Source organism: Lampris incognitus, chromosome 11 (assembly GCF_029633865.1).
Source record: "Lampris incognitus isolate fLamInc1 chromosome 11, fLamInc1.hap2, whole genome shotgun sequence".
Lineage (NCBI taxonomy): Eukaryota > Metazoa > Chordata > Actinopteri > Lampriformes > Lampridae > Lampris > Lampris incognitus.
The window spans coordinates 19,891,476-19,911,810 of NC_079221.1; the positions used below are offsets into that span (position 1 = coordinate 19,891,476).

General features: G+C 42.2%; 1 protein-coding gene across 1 annotated transcript in view; it reads right to left on the reverse strand.

The window, feature by feature from the left end:
• slc4a3 (solute carrier family 4 member 3) overlaps positions 1 to 19,744 on the reverse strand; it is a 49,313-nt gene extending 29,569 nt beyond the window's left edge. The window contains exons 1-5 of the mRNA XM_056288864.1: positions 19,582 to 19,744; positions 15,590 to 15,840; positions 13,934 to 14,121; positions 11,921 to 12,023; positions 10,350 to 10,596 (exon numbers count right to left, since the gene is read on the reverse strand). Of these exons, the coding sequence (XP_056144839.1) occupies positions 10,350 to 10,596; positions 11,921 to 12,023; positions 13,934 to 14,121; positions 15,590 to 15,840; positions 19,582 to 19,729 (937 nt within the window). The 5' untranslated portion in view covers positions 19,730 to 19,744. The remainder of the gene's footprint in view (positions 1 to 10,349; positions 10,597 to 11,920; positions 12,024 to 13,933; positions 14,122 to 15,589; positions 15,841 to 19,581) is intronic.
• Positions 19,745 to 20,335: the final 591 nt, after the last annotated feature.

Sequence of the window (20,335 nt, forward strand, 5' to 3'; positions counted from 1 at the left end):
ATTTGCAACACCTAATGTGAACCCGCCTCAAAAGAACTTCTCATTAAGTAAGCAAAGGTAATTCATTACAATTACTAGAAGAGTGCACTCAGTAGAGTGCAGACCTCCACCAGGTGTATCTCTCCTTCTCTGGTGCTCAGACTTAGGTGAAGGACCAGCTGAGGAGTTAGCACTCGATTGCGGTATAAAACGCGTTTTTCAAAAGTTTTGCATCACCATAACCACGAGAGGTCCTTGATCATAGTCATAACTGTGCACAAAAATGACGGGCACAGTAGTATGCAAGCGGACAGATACACGCATATATGGTCAGAAAAAGCAATGTTTTTCCTGCCATCATAAGACTTTTCCACAGCGCCCAATTCGATTGAATGGGAAATATGGAGAAAAAAAAGTTTTAAATATGCAGCGCTCAAGCTAAAAAAATCTCTCATCTCATCATCAGCTGCTTCTCTGGGGTTGGGTTGCAGTGGCAGCAAGCTAAGTAGAGCACTCCAGATGTCCCTCTCCCCAGCAATGCCCTCCAGCTCCTCCTGGGGGATCCCAAGGCGTTCCCAGGCCAGATTGGAAATGTAGCTCCTCCAACGAGTTCTGGGTCTACCCCAGGGGCTCCTCCCAGTTGGATGTGCCCGGAAAACCTCAAAAGGAAGGCACCCAGCAGGCATCCTAATCAGATGCCTGAACCACCTCAACTGGCTCCTTTTGACGCGAAGGAGCAGCGGCTCTACTTCGAGCTCCCTCCGGATGGCCAAGCTCCTTACCCTATATCTAAGGCTGAGCCCAGACACCATACGGAGGAAACTCATTTCAGCCGCTTGTATCCGCGATCTCAGTAAAAAAATCTACCAAATAAAAAACATTTTGCCTGTCAGTCTGTAGATGCACAGCCTCCTAAGGTGGACCCTCGCACAAATGCAACCAAATCTAATATGAACTTGCACTTTCCAAAAAAGAAAAGCTTTGCTATGTGACCATTTTGGTCTAACCCTAGCCTAGTCTTTATTTTCATAGTATAATAAAGCTGGGTAAACTGTTTACGCTTGCACATGTGTGACTCGCATCTACAGTTGACTCAGATCGGGCAGCGACAAGAATATTGTACACTTCCTGTTTTGAATGCAACCTAAAGGAAGTTGTTCCTTTATAACGTTCACATTTTTTGGATTATTAAAATTCTTTCAATAACTTTTGATCATGTCGCTGCCCAATCCGAGTCAACCGTGAATATGAGCCACACACGGGTGCATGACCGACTTGATCGAGCGAGCTAGAGAGTGAATGAAGAGAGGGAGCAGCAGTAGTGAGAACAAATGTTTTTCAAAGGTTTTGAATCACCGGTTATTGATCAAATAGTCATGACTGTGCAAAAAACCAAAACAAAACATTTATGCTGATATGATAGGTCCGGTAGTATGAGACATTAGCCGTGGACAGATAAACACACACACACACACACACACACACACACACACACACACACACACACACACACACACACACACACACACAAAATGGGGTGTTGCCACTGCTCTGAGCTGTCCTGTGAGTCTTCCAGTTGTAACTTCTTTGTGCGTCTGATGTCCCGTCATGATTTGACAAACGTTCCTATGGACACGTTTCTTTCTAGAGATAGCATTGTATTCAAGACCCCCCAACTCTAACATGATATTAAGCCTGTGTACCCATGCTGGCCTAGAATCAAATCTCATTAAAGTAATCTCTCCTGCTTCAGCTGTGGTTGATGATCTAGTCAGCCTCTCTGTTGGACACCCTCTTTATAGATAAAAATCCTTTATAGCAAATGTAGCCCATCGTTGTTCATGGACAGTTGGACACTGCATATACATGCACTTGGCTTGGCAGTAAAGTCAAATCAACAAAATATTTCATTATGAAGGAGCTTTACCTAATTAGGTAAAGCCCCTTGATCACCCCTCATCACATTGTCAGAGCTGGTTGGTAGCGTATTGTTCTGTAACACATCATAGTAATAAGATTATCATTTCTTATAATGGCAAGTGTATTGGATTACTGTTTCTCTTTTAGTAAAATCACAAGTGTTAGGGTTAACATACATATGTGCTGCCATTATCCATTCCTTTATTTATTCATTTATTTATTTTTTGGATTTTTTTCCTCCTTTTTCTCCCCGATTGTATCCGGCCAATTACCCTACTCTTCAGCTGTCCCAGTCACTGCTCCACCCCGTCTGCTGATCTGAGGAGGGCTGCAGACTACCACATGCCTCCTCCCATACATGTGGAGCTGCCAGCCGCTTCTTTTCACCTGACAGTGAGGAGTTTCGCCACGGGGATGTAGTGCATGGGAGGATCATGCTATTCACCCCAGTTCCCCCTCTCCCCTGAACAGGCACCCCGACCGACCAGAGGAGGTGCTAGTGTAGCGACCAGGACACATACCCACATCCGGCTTCCCACCTGCAGTCACGGCCAATTGTGTCTGTAGGGACGCCTGACCAAGCCGGAGGTAACACGAGGATTCAAACCAGTGATCCCTGTGTTGGTAGGCAACGGAATAAACCACCACGCTACCCGGAAGCCCCCTATTATTCACTCCTTTAAGAAAGAATCAAAACTGAATTAGTCATATTTTGTCACTCCCTCATTCAGTTCACAAAGGCATTGTCTGAGTTAAAGTCTGAGAAGAAGTGAAGCGTTGTATGCAGCCTTGCAGTAATATGTTCAACAACATCAAAACCTGTGAGAGGCCACTTTTTAAAAGTGTGATGTATATGTATTAGGTGAGATACCACTTTTCTGAGTAAAGAGCCCATCATTTCACGCAGTACAGAATAACGAACTACCAGTGACACTTTTCACAGCATCCATTTTCATTATAGACCTGGTGCCTAAATCACAGCGCTCCCAAAGACAGCTAGATAAAATGAGAGCACAAATATCCATCAATTGTCAATGAAATGCAGTTCCATTCCCGTTAGAGCTGGGCCTGAAACCAAATGGGGCACACCAAATCAATAGGAAAGCAGTCAACAACAGCAGTACTGCATTGTCAATTCACTCAATACCGTGCTGAACATGGTTGTGTATGCAACCATGGCCTAGCCGAAGACTGCCGTTAATTAAGCTAGCAGTAGGCCACGCAATCAATGAAAACAAGTGAACTCCTCGTGACTGATTGTGAGAGTTAGAACCATCCAAAAATAGTGTAGAGTGCTTTTCCACGTGATGTTATACAATGATTTAACTCAATGGCAAAAAAAGGATGATAATAAAAATGTGGATTAAACATTTGTCTTCATGAGTGCACCAAAGGATGGAAAGTTTGATGTGATTTTGGACCATAGGTCATAAACCTTAAGAAATCAACAATTGTAAAAGTTGTTTTAAAACTCCCTAATAAGGAAATAAAATGAACCTGAACTAGCAAAATCATTCGAGAGCCTTAAACAGCTCTGACCATCTTCTGAGAAAAAATAAGTAAATGTCATTATGACATGTTTGGGCTGCTTGGGAAAAGTATTTACATAGAGACTTCTTCATCCCCATCCATTCCATCCATCCATTATCCAAGCCACTTATCCTACATAGGGTCATGGGATGCTGGAGCCTATCCCAGCAGTCATTGAGCGGCAGGCAGGGAGACACCCTGAACAGGCTGCCAGTCCATCACAGGGCCGACACATTCACACCTAGGGACAATTTAGTGTGGCCGACTCACCTGACCTACATGTCTTTGGACTGTGGGAGGAAACCGGAGCACCTGGAGGAAACCCTCGCAGACACAGGGAGAACATGCAAACTTCACACAGAGGATGACCAGGGATGACCCCCAAGGTTGGACAACCCCGGGGTTCGAACCCAGGACCTTCTTGCTGTGAGGCGACCGCGCTAACCACTGCACCACCGTGCTGCACTTTTCATACCCTGCTTACTAAATTGACTAAAACTGTCCAATGAAAATGCTTTACTTAAAAAAAACTATATATATATATATATATATATATATATATATATATATATATATATATATAGAGAGGGAGGAAAAAAGTTTTAATACATAGCAGCATATATATATCGTCACTCACTGTAGTCAATGCTAAATGGCATGAACATGGCAGCATGGCCAGGGTTAGGGGCTTGATCTGACTGGGGCCACAGATGCTAAAACTATATCCACTCTTGGTATTTTAAGGTGATCCAGATAAAAGCTTTCGCCAAATGCAAACTAATATAGCTATTTATCAAGTTTTTTAGAAAGTTCTTCTCACAAAAAAACTGAAAGTAGGAACTACGACTGAATAACTAGTAATCCATTTCCAAACTGTGACATGAGTTCTTCATATCAGCTCTGTATGTCCTCTTCTCCTCACAATGATGCCATGCCAGTGCACTCCCAGTTCACCAGTGGTTAAATATTGCTGGCTGCCAGAGAGAGAGCATGGATACTTACGAATGGGCTCCAGCGGTGACCCCAGCTGAGTGTGGATTGATTCAAGCAAATCATAGTCGTCAAAATCCAAAACAAACTCTTCAAAGTCCTCAAACCCATCCATGTTGAGCAAGGAGCCGCGGTGCATAGTGTCATGCAGGTAATGTTTTGGTGAGCCCAAACCCTTCTGTACACTGAGCTGATGCTCTGGTTTACCGTGTTCTGTACCATACTCCTTATCACAGGCTCCGTGTTCCTGGTCCTCTAGTCCCCCTGCGTCTGTCATCTCCTTTGGCGGTGCCTCCTCCTCCCCACCCCTCTCAATGCGGACACACTGCTCATCCAGGGTTCCCAACTGTTGAACGCTGTTGCTTGCCCCAGATATTGCTCTGCAGGGCCAGTTGGTACTCAAGGAGATTCCCCCACCTATATCAGTTAGGTCGCAGCTCAACACCAGCTACATGCAGTCTAGACTGGCGACGTTGCTGGAAAGCAAAGCTCTAAAATGAAACCTGACACGTCAGACAGATACCCTTGATGGTCTTCAAGTAATTCACTTCCGATAACCAGGAATGTTCCTTTCAGTCAACTAAGTTAAAAGTTATAAGTATGCCACAAGATCATAAAGTACAAAGAGACTGCTAATGTCCCCAAAATACAAAGGAAAAAACTGAAGCAACGCCCTCAGGCAGAGGCCTCCTGCTAGATCCACGACAAGAAAAGCGGAGAAAAAGCAACAACAATTGCCTTGGCTGTCACTCCAAAAGGAAATATTGATACAGGGTGATGTACTTTTTTTTTCGACCAGTTACTGAGTTGAATGGCAACTCCACCCTTTTCCATGATGCCTGCAATCTATTGATCCTATAGCTGCCAGAAAAGGGAGAGAAGATGGTTCAGCGCAGAAAGCTTGCTGCCATTGGTTCCCATGGTGCCATCACCACTTCCTGACCTGATGATGTGCAGGAGAGTAAGGGTCAGTGGCTAAAGTTATCGACTTCTTCTGAACTGCAAAGAGAACATACACACGGGGGGCCCATATGCACAGCGCATAGATAAATGTATATGAACACTTACCTTTCCTCATTCCACACACACACACACACACACACACAGCCAGTATAGAAACTGAATCTTTGTAAATAGTGAACAGGCATCAGCTGCATTGTTCTGCTTGGTCAGATGTGATAGTGCTAAATTTCAGATCACACTCTACTGTTCCCATCCGAGGTCGCCATGGAAACCATACTCCCCCAGTGGCGCCAAAATGTCACTTGTACACAACAGGTACATACATTGATATGAGCTTAGCAGGATCTTCCTTTGACCATGCTTGCTTTAATTCTCTCTCTCTCACACACTCTCTCTAGTTTAAGCAATACACACCAAAACACATAATTTTTTCTCGAAATGTAAAATTGACTAATAAAAGGCGAATGTGTTTTCTTCTCTAAGATTATCCTCTTTTCATACTCTAACAAAAGAGCTAAGATTTCCATAACTGATACTGTGGCTAACATGGACGTTTTCGACACATTAATATAGAACTCTTGAATCTTTAATGGGGTGAAAGTAATTTCTGCCAGCCAAACAAACTGCTAAAATGCTTCAAGACACAATGTGAGACATACCCTTGGTTCAATAAAATGAAGGTGAGATTACATAGATCTGTTTTACATAGTTTACACAGCATCCCGAGCCCATTATTAGCTGTGTTGTAACAAAAAGTCGAATTTGTTGACTATCAAAACACAGCAATAAAGCAAGAAAAATGAATGTACTCTTTGTGCATAACTGGACCAATTCCGCCTTTCAGATTTTTGCCCCACGTCCAAAAACAAATTTTGTTTTGCTGCAAGTGAATGGATGGAGCACTGATTCGTCAATGTGGAGTAGAGACAGGGAATTTTATATAGGTTGCCTGCCAGAGTTGGGCATCAGCCCCTACAAATCCGATAAGTTGTTGTGAGAGAGACTGTGAATGCCCTATTTTTGTTTCCAGATGGTTCCTGGGCAGTCAATGATTGCTCTGCTCTGTAAAAGCAGGAAAGGCCAGGGGCAGGGTCGCTGATGAAGGAGAATCGACCGCAACCTCTGTGTTAATTACTGCACCCGGATGCCACAATGGATACTTTCCCTTTGCCAAATACGACCCTTTCCCTTGCCATCTCTCTCTCTCCATATATATATATATATATATATATATATATATATATATATATATATATCAGCTGGAAAAGTTTTGCTGTTTAGGTTTATAGTTGTGATTTCAATGTAATTTTTTTTTGCCATATACTATCCCAGTTTTCATCTAATTCCCTGGTATTTTTACACCACAAACTTCCTATTAATTTTATTTTTTTCTTATTTTAACTAATTTCAGAATTTGTTAATTAACAGTTTAATCTTCTTTCTGTATAAAGAAGAGTGAAACGGTACAACAGAGTTGAAGAGGCCAGGCTAATGGCAAAACAAACAGAGAACACCAATCTGAAATCTCCACTACTGACAGCTCACTGCCAGGGCCCTGCCCACATTACCCCCCCCACACACACACACGCACACAGACAAAGCTCAATGGACATACTGGATCTTGAGTCAAGTGCACTGTTTCTAACTTGCAGAAGCCAGATGGGAATGCAAGCAAGGTCTTCCTGAGACTTTAACCAGTGTCCTCTGTCCACTGATCTCCTGTCATCGCTCCTCCTAATGCACCCTCTTTGTTCAAGTAGATTACTTTGCCATCTTCCCAAAAATACACCACAACAGCTACTCGTTGTTCTTTAGGCAACCAATGTCCGAGCCACTAGTTCCTGTCACCAAGACTATCTACTACTACAACAACAACTACTACTACTACTACTACTACCTATGAAAATAATAATAATAATAATAATAATAATGAAAATAATTTTAGGCGAGGCAATGTAATGATCTCCAGTTGAATAAATGAATAGTAAGCTAAAACATTGATATGGGCATTCCCTGTACATTATTTGGATTGGTCTTTTCATGAAGGTGAGCATTCTTCAGGGATAGTAACAATAATAATTAAGTGACATGATTTACAGCTACACACACACATAAGGTCAAACATAGAAATGTCATTCCAGCATCACAACTGCATATGACAGATATCCCTGCGGTGCTAACCCCCAACCCTTACCTGCATTGTGGACACCAATAACATGGACCCTCTACATACGTTTTAACAATTAGTATAAGAAACAGCCAGCAGGGGGAGGTAATTGGTAGACAAATGTGTAGTATCTCAAAATGCCAACAGAAGTTGCTACACTTTATTTTTTCATTACCATGGCAAGGAAGGCAATTAGTAAACGAGCATTTTTCTCTCATCACCGTCTGAACTTACTGGACAAGTGCCATATACCTTGTGCAAACATAACATTAATGCTTTCCAAGGCTCCCAATTGGAGAGCTTTGCAAAATACTGTTTACTGTAATCTTGGGAGACAGTTATAAATTGGGTACACATTTACTGAATCTCTTAAAATAACAAATTTGTTGTCATTATTCAAATTGCATTAATACCTTAATACCCATCCTTCTGACACTCCAAACATGTTAAAAATGCAATTCATTGTATTGAAACACAGTTCAAACATTTGTTTCTGTGAATTTTTGGACATTTAAATTACCAATATCATACAAATTCCATCAGCTATCTGTTACTTTAATAGTGTAAGTTTATATTCATCTTGTTTGTTGATGGTATTAGGTCCCTTCCTAGTACACCAACTGGGAAAGTATCTGGAGCATAGCATCCAATTCAGGCAAACTCAGCATGTCAGGCGGAAAGGATGCCGATGATGCTGATGATGCCTTTTCTTAACGGTATGGTGCCAAAGGCTTTGAGCCTCACAATTTCATCAAATCAGAGCAGAATGCTGATGTAGATGAGGACTTCATCGAGGATTTTACTGTTACCACACATAGTATTTCTTTCACTGATTTTACTGTAACTGTTGGTCTAATCTATCTTCTCCTCTACTCCTTTCCCTTCTCTCTCAGTTTCTCTAACCCCCCCCCAGTCTCTTTCCCACCTACTCACTCATTTCTCCATTCAAAACAAAAAGCATTGCTTCTAACTCCATACTCCATGCCTACAAACGGTCTCTCCCAAAACTGCCGTGATGTAAAGATGGGGAGGGAAAACAGAGATGCACAATCAAGTGTCTGCAGGAGGGAGCATGTGACTTTAATGTGCTTTACTTTTAGATTCTATCTGATCTTGTGAAAGATTAGGGTAATCCTAATCTTTTTCATGTTTTGTTGCCAAGCATCTCTTGTCAGATCGCTCTTTTTTTTCCCGAAGTAAATTTTTCGAGGAAGAGTCACAAAAGTTGGTTAGTGGCATTTTGAAAGCGTTATTCCAAAAGTGTCACTTTCAGAGCTACCCCATTTACTGTTTTAGCATTTTACGTGCTGCTTACATTTATCATCTTGTATCTTTGTATGTTTGAAATTCTGTTTCGTAAGTGCTCTTTGAATACGTTATTATTACTTTAACCTTAACTGTTCAGGGTTCCCATTATTTTTAGAAAATAATTTCATGGGACTTTTCAAAGACATTTTCCATGACAGCTGTTGCTCATGGAAAGTTCATTATGAATGACAAGTGGAAGCCTCACTACAACCTCTATAGATGGATGAATGGACTGACTGACTGCCGTATGTCATATATTGTCATATATTGTTGTATGTTGTACTGATTGTAAAGTGCTTTGGCACTACCTTGTGATTTTGGGCTATACACAAAAATTTGACTTGACACACATATGCAAAAACCATTTATATATAATCATTTGATCATCATTCGATCACAGTTTTACTGACGTATATCTCCATTTTCTAATGTTACATTTCTCTCTGAGTGGAGAATGAAGACTTTGGACTTGGGGTACTTTCATGGGGGTGCAACATTATGACGTTTAACACCGCAGCTTACCAAAACACCAATAATGTCTAAATGGACAGTGTCATTTTCATTGCACATCACCCCCAAACTTCAAGCACTGATGTGCAATCTCGTTTGCTAAAAATATGCCTAAAATATATGATCTCAGCAAAAAAATATACTTGAAATATGCACTCTTCAAGGGTAAAAATACAATTCTATAACCTAACTACAATTACCAGTACTACTACTACAACTTTCGGCTGCTCCCGTTAGGGGTCGCCACAGCGGATCATCCGTTTCCATTTCTTCCTGTTCTCTGCATCTTCCTGTCACGCCAGCCACTTGCATGTCCTCCCTCACCACATCCATAAACCTCCTCTTTGGCCTTCCTCTTTTCCTCTCCCCTGACAGCTCCATATTCAGCATCCTTCTCCCAATATACATGTCCTCTCTACACATGTCCAAGCCATCTCAATCTTGCCTCTCTTGCTTTGTCTCCAAACCGTCCAGCCTGAGATGTCCTTCTAATGTACTCGTTCCCAATCCTGCCCTTCTTCATCACTCCCAATGAAAATCTTAGCATCTTCAACTCTGCCACCTCCAGCTCCTCCTCCTGTCTTTGTCAGTGCCACTGTCTCCAAACCATATAACATAGCTGGTCTCACAACCATCTTGTAAACCTTCCCTTTAACTCTTGCTGGTACCCTTCTGTTGCAAATCACTCCTGACACTCTTCTCTACCCTGCCTGCACTCTCTTCTTCACCTGTCTTCCACACTCTCCATTACTTTGAACAGTTGACCCCAAGTATTTAAACTCATATGCCTTCATCACCTCTACTCCTTGCATCTGCACCATTCCACTGTCCTCCTCCAAAAATAGATGATGGCACAAAAACAGAATCGCCTGGATAAGTTAGTTTGACATTACATGTCAAACTACCAACGGTAACCTTGTCAACTATATTTGCAATCATTGTTTTGAAAATGTGAGTGAGCTTGGGCATGATCTTCCCTTACTTTTCATGTCATCCAGGTCAGCGCTAGCCAGCATCTGGGCCTCGGCCTCATCCGTTGGCACCTGCTGGTAGACAGCCGTCTCCAGGGCCGTCATGCTGCCGATACAGATCCGCTCTCGCAGGTCGTAGCTGCTTCGCTGCGCCCCTGCTAGCCGATGGTGGACAGGCTTCCTCCGGAACCAGCCGCAGGTAGTGGTCACACTTGACGGGTCTGATCCCTGAAGCACACTGCGGACGGGTAAAGAAAACTGATGTTAATTAGAGTTTTCAGATTTTTACATACAACGAGGATGAATGTGTTCAACATCATTCTCAGTTCCCACTGTTTCCTTGTGTGTGTAATTGATGTTAACTACATCACCAGTTGCTATGAAATGAACAATGTGGTTTTGTTAAATGTCTAAATTATAAATGATGTAACAGATTCCACTACCGTCTGGACACACAAACAAATTTAATGACGATTACAGACATGATTTGGTCATCCCATTACAACTGTTTGGTGCGGTTTTCAGGGGCAGTCACAGCTGAAACAGGTTTAATTTTTTAGGCTTTGAACCTGGACAAGTTTTGACATACCTGTCATGTAAGATAGTTCCCTATGTAACTGTCATTAGACATAACCAATAAGGGGGGCGTCTGGGTAGCGTCGCAGTCTATTCCGTTGCCTACCAACACAGGGAATGCTGGTTCGAATCCCCGTTACCTCTGGCTTGGTTGGGCATCTCTACGTACAGACACAATTGGTCATGTCTGCAGGTGGGAAGCCGGATGTGGGTATGTGTCCTGGCACCTCCTCTGGTCGGTCGGGGCGCCTGATCGGGGGGTAAGGGGAACTGGGGGGAATAGCGTGATCCTCCCATGCGCTATGTCTCCCCTGGCAAAACTCCTCACTGTCAGGTGAAAAGAAGAAGCGGCTGGCGACTCCACATGTATTGGAGGAGGCATGTGGTAGTCTGCAGCCCCCCCCCCCCATGGATTGGCAGGGGGGGTGGAGCAGTAACCGGGATGGCTCGGAAGAGTGGGGTAATTGGCCGGATACAATTGGGGAGAAAAAGGTGGGGTACAGAAAAAAAAAAAGACATGACCAATAATCATTAAGAAATAAGCACAGGAGCAGGAAAAAATAATAACTCAATAAGCGAGATAAATTTTTTTTAATGTAAATTTCATTATTTCTTATGTTTTCATACCGTTTCATGATATGGTGTTCTATATTGCTACATTGAAATGTATTATCTATATGAAATGTGCTATGCTTATGTGCATTTGATTGTAAATTTGCGCTCTTTAATGAATACGATTGAAAAAAAAATCCGTATCTCTGTGTTTAGACAGCATGAGTGTGTTTTCGCAGCATTACGGTACTTTATGATTTCAGTCTCCATTCCCCATCCAGTATGTGCTCCTCTACAATGCAGGAAAGTAAAGATCCGACAATGTGAATACCCATTGTTAAGTGTGTGGTTTCCATTTTTTTTTATTGTTTTGTTTCAGCATGGTTGTCTGCTCCTAGCTTAACATACAGCATGACTATGCAGTCATGACTCAGTTATGACTTGTTTCAGTTGCCTCTTTGGCTGCATTGCCCTCTCCAAACCAACAGAGGGCTTCATAACACAGCATCAGCCATGGGTCTCCACAGCCGGCGTCCACCAGGCCTTGGCTGTGTTCACTTAAAAGCCACAACATAACATTGTATGACACTGGCATAATGCTGTTTCGACCCCACTGGTATAAAAACCTAAAATTGAATCAAGTGCTCTTTCCCAGCAAGGCTTTAGGAGAGACAAATACCTGGACCACCACATGGTCCCTGTTCTCCCTGGCAGCAAGCGGAATTATTCACAGCATTATGCATGTTTATGAGCCAGATGGGTCATATAATATCTGGGAAGCAGCTGAAGCAGTTAGTGCACAGCAAAACCTTTGAGAACTCCACAATGCAAATGTTTGATTTATTCTGAAGCACAGAAAGTTGAATCAGTTCATCTGGACACAACGTTTATTGAGAGAAACGTTTTAGCAGTCATCTAACTGACTTCTTCAGTCTCAACTGACTGCAGGTATCTCCACCCTTATAAACAATACAGTGGCATAATGACCGAAACCAACGATCGGTTTCATATGCAAATTACTGTGACCATTAACTAGAGTTACAATGGCCATGTGTACTATTCACAGAGGATTGGGGAATGTTTGCAATCAGAGCACTGTAAGATGGTGACGGATCTACTCTTAGCCCCCCCCCCCCATTACAGGGATGGTCGTTCCCTCTTCTTTGACTCCCCATTCAAACCAGCGTTCCTCTCCATCAAGGATGTGCACATCCTCATACTTGAGAGAGTGGCCACTGGCCTGTAGATGTAGTGTAGCTCTCCTGTGTTGTGCCATCCTCTTGGCCAGCGTCTGTTTAGTGTCCCCGATGTACAAGTCACGGCATCTTCCTGGCACTCAACAGCGTACACTATATTGCTCCGTTTGTGCCGGGGGAACCGATCCTTGGGGTGGACCAATTTCTGGCACAGCGTGTTTTGGGGTTTGAAAGCAACTGGGACGTAGTGTTTGGTTTGGAAAATACACATCTCAACTTTTCCGACACACCCGCCACATACGGAATCACGACTGATTTGCGCTTAGACAGCTGTTGTCCTTCTCCTCTCTTCGATTGGCTGGTGCACTGTTTGGCCGTCTTCCTGGCTCTGACAAACGCCCATATATATATATATATATATATATATATATATATATATATATATATATATATATATATATATATATATATATATATGACTGAGATAAAACATCTCAAGACTCCTCGAGATGAGATTATAGGAAAACTTATGTGTATGGGAAAGGGCATCTGCCCATTGTAATGTCACATGAATTTTAGCAAAACAGATGTGTCCGGTGAAAAGTGCTCTGCTGTTGTTTGCTCTGTCTGTGAATTCGTTATGTGTTTCTTTGCATTGCACAGCCGTTGATGATCTTGTTTTGTTTAGAGTGATTTTTTGAGTAAAAATATATGGTGTTTAATGTGTTATTTGTCTTGATTTTGCAGCTCATCTTCGGAAAGTGTCAGGTCATATCTACAGTAAATTTATAGAAATCACAATATATATCCTGGAATATCAATCCGGCTAGCTCACCCAAATAAGATTAATTCAATATTCAGGACAGCTATAATGTAATGTTTTCTCCTCGTGTCTTTTGAAATGTATTAAGTTGGCCTAGTCATATCGACAATAGGTATAGTCTAAACAAATATATACTTAACAATATGAATATGGCTTCTTTTCAATGAAATCAAGTATTGTAGTGGAACAACAACACATCTTTGTAACTCGGGAAAATTACCCAACTGACATCTCTGTCCAAGCATAGCAGCCGCCTTATTTGTCTAATCTTCCTAAGCAACTGTATGAGGAAACTCCACAAACATAGAGTAACAGGATCTGTGCCATTTAATTCCATTTCTTCATTTGTGAGTGGAATTACATTACCCAATCCTGTGATTTTATGTCCTTGTAGACAAATGCAATCATTGGAGGGAACAGGACGTTCTAAGATACAAGAAGAACCCACCTGTTTCTTGCATCGACCTCTCCATCCTCCTCTTCGCTACCAAGGACAGCACTTCTCACAACCTCCGTCCCCTCCACCATCATCAGAGTGGGGGTGTCTCTCTCTGATCTTGAATGTACCTCATTTTCCATGCAGAAGGTGGTGACAGGAAGGGCTTCCCCCGAGTCCTCTTGGCTCCCCAAACTAAACTGAGAGGAAGAGGAAGTTCAGAAGAGGAGAAGAAGTTGGTAATATTAGTTAAATCTACGGTATGTAAAGCTATGACAGAGACATTTTCTCACTACAGTTTCTGTCCAAACCAAATCTGCTAAACAAAACTGCAATTTCCTTTTGTCATCTGTACTGGAAGGTTTTAGCTGAGCACCCTTGTTCCTTTTAAACAATAAATCAAGAAACATATTAAAGCTAAAATCCGTGAAACAAACACGGTGTAGCGCCAATTGTGGCTTGTGTGCTGTCACTTCAGCAGTAAACAGTTCCCACCCTTGTAAAAATGTCTTCCTCGCACAAAATCTAACACAGGCAATCTAATGTATTACAAACTACATTAAAAAATATGGAAACACTTGTGCTGTAATATGGAATTGAATATAAAATTGGTAGATTACCTGTTCGACAGAGACATCACGACTTCGCTGTCACATTTCAATCGCTTTTTCCTGTTTGAGGAGGAACGTGTTTGCTGTTGCACCAGTGTTAGTCCTACCCTGACTTAACGTCAACAGCAGTATATGAAGACTGTCTCCAACCATGCCAGTTAGTATTATGTAACCTGACTCTATGGTCCAGATGGAACTACTCACTAAAGGAGAAAAACCCCGGATTTCAGCATTAATTCACATCTGAGGAGAGTTTAAGGAGTTGAGGAGTGTGACATTTAAAGAAAACAACAACCTTCATTTCTTGCCACTTTTGAAATATCTGTGACCAGCTACGATGCCTACTGTTCAAGTGTTGAGCATTTTCTAATCGGAAAACAAGAAAACGAAAACAAGCAACAACAAAAAAAAGGGGCCAAAATGACCACCAGCCAAGTCCCTTCTTTGAGTCTGATTTCCTCTGCATTTGAAAATGTAAAAAACTTCTTCTGTTGTATATACCCAAATTTTGAGGTTTAGTCACAGTAATCTGGGTGTTAGAGATTACAGTTGGAGATTGCAGTATGCCAGATCCTAATTAATCAAGTCAGCTGTATGCTGATCCAAGCTACAGTTCCAATTGTGTCATATTATATCAATTTTAGCCCACAGCTACTCACTGTATGGCTTGGTTTCTCTATTTACTCGGGCGTCACTCAAGTCTCTCTCTTGTGTTACATGCACACACCCACAGATGTCCACAAACACACACACACACACACACACACACACACACACACACACACACACACACACACACCCACACGCTTGTTTAGTTGGTGCTTAGCATCACTCCTATGTCAGCTATTTTTGGTTTTTATCAGAGGAATCACCTTACACAGGTCCGCCAAGACCATTCTATAGCAGTAGCCCACACACAGGAAACAGGTATTTCTTGCCTCAGAGTGTGGGACCAAATAACACCAGCATTTGCTGAGCTTCCACAGATGAGCCAGTCACCAAAACCAGCATGGTGCAAAGTCCATGCCAACAAATCCAAACATCTGTCTTATGTTACCTGTGGTTGGTCGCTGATCAACCCTGTGGGTGTGGCCGCCACGCCCTGTCCCTCTGTCTCAGACTCCGCCTCTTCCTCGTCTACCTCATGGATGGTGGGTGTCACTTCGGAAGGGGGTACGGAAGTCTTTTTTTTCTTCCGTTTCTTCCTCCGCTGACGGTCCATGCTGTGCACCCTCTTGCGTAGGCGCTGTGGCGGGGGCAGATGGGTGGACAAGGGGTGGTGTGTGTGGTGAAATGTGTGTCTATGATCTGTGGAAAAGAGGAGGAATGTTAAAGATGATGACTCATATTGAATTTGGGAGGTATGAATGCAGAATCACGTTACTATCTGATGCCCTGTTGTCTTTGTACCAAGTTGTTTCAAAGTTGCTGCTATCTCTCTGTGCAGGTATCACTAAAGCACTATTTGAAATGGCTTAGTATCGGACTTGTATAGTTCCTCCAAATTACAACATATGTAAACGCCTGGATGAAAATGCCATTATCCAAATCTTTTTACAAGTTAAAAGTTAAGAACAGAACCCCCATTGCATTGATGGTACCGGAGACAGAACGGACTTATTGCAATTTAGCTTAACTGCCGCCAAGAGATAAATCCCATCAATGAGAAATCTTATTTTATTTCTCACATGGGTCTCTTCAGTGTGGTGGTGGTTGATGATGACACATTTTCTGGATCAAAAATCTCCAGTGCTACCTCAATAACAGACTCCACATCTGACAGCAGGGTATAACATAATACGGCAAGCAAGAAAAAAAAAGCAATATTAAAAAGTTGTTTGTTTAATAACGATCAATGATGCAATTGATCGTGTCCCATGACCCAAACAAGCATTATTTTCTGTTGTTCTCATGTAAAGATAATACAAGTCACAAGGGAATGAAAGGCCGAGTAAGACTTTATTACTGAATACACAAAGCTAGAAAAAACTCAAAATCAACCGACTCTTCCCTGTTAAAGGAACATGTTTTTCTATGTGGCTATGAATCCCAGAACCCGCTCTTGTCTGAGGTTTTAGCATATAATGATAACAAATAAGAGGAAGCACATTTCTAAGGCCCAGGCTTTAGAGTGCATTAAATAAAATATGAGATGAAATAAATGTCTCAGCTGATGCTAATCCCAGGTGCTCTTCACGGTGTACTGGGTTAATTATCCTATTAAGCACTCGAGGGTAAAGAATAAACAAAAGCTTTACGTTTCAATTAACTTGCTCTAATTGGGGAAAGCAATACTTATAAACATCAGAGGACAACAGTTTTAACCTTTAGAGGCCCTTTTCGATTACAAAATGTGGTGTGCTCTGAAACAATACAATTCTTTCAATATATTCTGCGATGGTGGGATTAATTATTCCACCCTGAATTCGCTCATATGGCAGCTCAAAGTATTACACATCTTACTGGAAGTACTGGTCTTACTAGAAGTAAAAGTCTGGTGCATTTGTATCAACATGCGTTCAGTACTGTAGCTATATACATACAATGGGTATGTGCCCATCAAGAATAACGCAAAGTCAACACATAAGCAAATGTGGTTGGCTAGATAGATACTTATCCAACGAGGGGGTATTTGTTTTCACCTTTTGTACAGAGCTTCACATACAGTAAATACATGTACACATATAAAGCACACCACATGACATACATAGGGGACAGGGAGAAAACAATACATTAACACAAGAGTTTAGAGGTTCAGTGAGTTTAGGACTTTAATGGCAGAAGGAACAAAGCTCCTTTTAAAGCGGTCCATCTCCAGGTGAGGGACCTGTTCCTGCAACCACATGGAAGCAATGTGAAGAACGGGTTAAGGGATGAGTGGGGTGGTTAGTGCTCTGCGTGTCATGGCTTTGCTATTAACCCAAGTGGTTAGTGCTAAATGTCACAGTATGAGAATTTAACACATTCATTAATTGGATGGTGGCGTGTGTAGACGCAGTGACCTCACTCGGTCCAAACAACTTGGTGTTTTTAGCGGATTGTGAAGACAGCTGGAAAGATCATAGGAACTGCTCTCCCATCCATCCAGGCCATCTATGACGCACGGTGCACCCGGAAGGCTCTCAGCATCGTGAAGGACCCCCCCCCCCACCCTTCTCACATCCACTTCACCCTCCTACCCTCTGGCAGGAGGTACCGGAGCATCCGGTGCCTCCACCAGACTACGCAATAGTTTCATTCCTCAGGCTGTGAGGTTCCTCAACAGCCTGGACACTTAGACCTTCAACAAAATGACTTTTTGACCTTCTTACTCACTGTCCGTGTCAGGTGTGCTTGTGATGTTTAGGTCTGTGAAGTAATTTTTGTTTTTAATGCACTTTGTTTTTAATATTTATTGTGTGTTATTTGTTTTTATGTGACACTGTGGTCCTTGTGAAACAAAATTTCATTCCCTTGTATGTATGAGACATGCATAGAGGCAATGACAAATAAAAGCGGTCTAAGTCTGATTTGTGTTAACCTAGAGAAAGGGAGAAAGAGAAACAGGATTACAGTGGTAACTAATATCAATTAGATGATCTTGCACAGTGCATCCAAAATCAGGGTTAGGTTAAGGTCTGATAGGTTGGGGGCGGCCGTCCCACCCCCAACCTATCAGACCTCAATAGCAAAGCCATGACACGCAGAGCACCAACCATAACTCAGGATCCCACTCACCACCCCAAAACCCATTCTTCACATTGCTTTCATCTGGTCTCAGGTACATGTCCCTCACCTGGAGAAAGGCTACTTAAAAAGGAGCTTTGTTCTGACTGCCATTGAAGTTCTAAACTCACTGAACCTCTAAACTCTTGTGTTAATGTATTGCTGTCTCCCTGTTCTCTATGCATGTCATGAGGTATGTATAGTATATTTTAGATTTTTTTTTTGACATACTTTATTGATCCCCGTGGGAAAATTACACTCTGCATTTAACCCATCCTAGCTGTGTAGCTAGGAGCAGTGGGCAACCGCCGTGCAGCACCCAGAGACCAACTCCAGTTCGTCTTGCCATGTCTTGGTCAGGGGCACAGACAGGAGTATTAACCCTAACATGCATGTCTTTTCGATGGTGGGGTCAACCAGAGCACCCTTAGAAAACCCACCGCAGACACGGGGAGAACATGTAAACTCCACACAGAGAATGACCTGGGATGACTCCCAAGGTTGGACAACCCCGGGGTTCGGACCCAGGACCTTCTTGCTGTGAGGCAACAGTGCTAACCACTGGGCCACCATGCCGCCCAACATGTACATACATGTGTACATGTATTTACTGTATGTGAGGCTCTGTACAAAAGGTCAAGTCAAGTCAATTTTATTTGTATAGCCCAATATCACAAATTACAAATTTGCCTCAAGGGGCTTTACAGCAATACAACATCCTGTCCTTAGACCCTCACATTGGATAAGGAACAACTCCCTGAAAAAAAAAAACATTTAACAGAGAAAAAAACAGGAAGAAACCTCAGGGAGAGCCGCAGAGGAAGAATCTCTCTCCCAAGATGGAGAACGTGCAATGGATGTAGTGTTTACACAATTTACACAATACAGCATTGAAAGGTGAAAACAATTATCATTTTGTAATGACAATACAGTATCTAGCTATCTACGTATATAGTGGCAAAGTTATTGATCACTGAGTGACGAATACAATGCTAAATTCACATGAAAAAAAGTCATTTAAAATTGTGAGATCAGGGAAACTTAAATGATAATGGATATATCAAATAAATGGCAAGTAATGGGGATGATGACAGTCTGTAAACTGGATTAAATCCTTTAACTGCACATCCCAAAGATATTTCAAGTAAATTTATCTAAATGTAAATGCATAATGATTTTGTTTAATAAAGTTAATCTGCGCTCAATGAAAATTTAGGATTTGGGATTTTGCAGGAATCCTTCCCATCACTGCCTTGAGCTAAGTATTCTAGGGTACACTTATTAACTAACAATAGGTATGTATTATCTAATCTAACTTGATTTTTATGTAGCAGCCAGACTCACACTCAAAGTCCTTCTCACTGTAGTGTCGGCCCATCCTCGCTCCACTCGTGGAGGCCGAATCACTAATGATGTCTCCAAACCGCTCCACAGAGAGCGCCTTCTCCCAGCTCTCCTCTTCCCCCTCCTCCTCTTCCTCCTGCTCCTCCATCGATCCCTCATCCCCCTCCTCTTCCACCTTCACCTGGAGAAAGAGTGAAAGAATTAAATATGGTAGCATGATAACATTGAAGGACCTGACCCACATGGGTACTGTTCCTTTTGAAATAATCCCAAGAAGTATAGTGGTGTGACCAGAGGAGAAAAGATGGTTAGAAAATTGGTCCGTGGAACCACCTGTTTGCCTGGCAGGCCAGAATCAACTCCAACTCAGCCATTTTATTATCTCAGTAAAAAAGAAAGGAAAAATACTAGTGGGCAGCCTGCCTACTTTCCTTTTGGAAGAGGGCAGAGAAAGTCTGATGAAAGTGATACTAATCTAATTCTGATTTGTGAGACACTTTCTAACCTTGCCTTTGAAAAGTGCTGGAGAAATAAAGATTTGTAATCACAACTATAAGATTAGTTGTGGGGTATGACAGTGGGAAGAAAACAGAAGCAGAAATAGAGAGAAAGTAATAGAGGCATAGAGAGAAAGAGGAAGTTGTCATGATTGGAGGGATGGGCAACATGATCCAGACCAATACTCTTTGCTAAGGACCTTGATTTGTAGACTCAGGTGTGTAACTGCTTGGTTGGAACAAAGAAATGCGCCCAC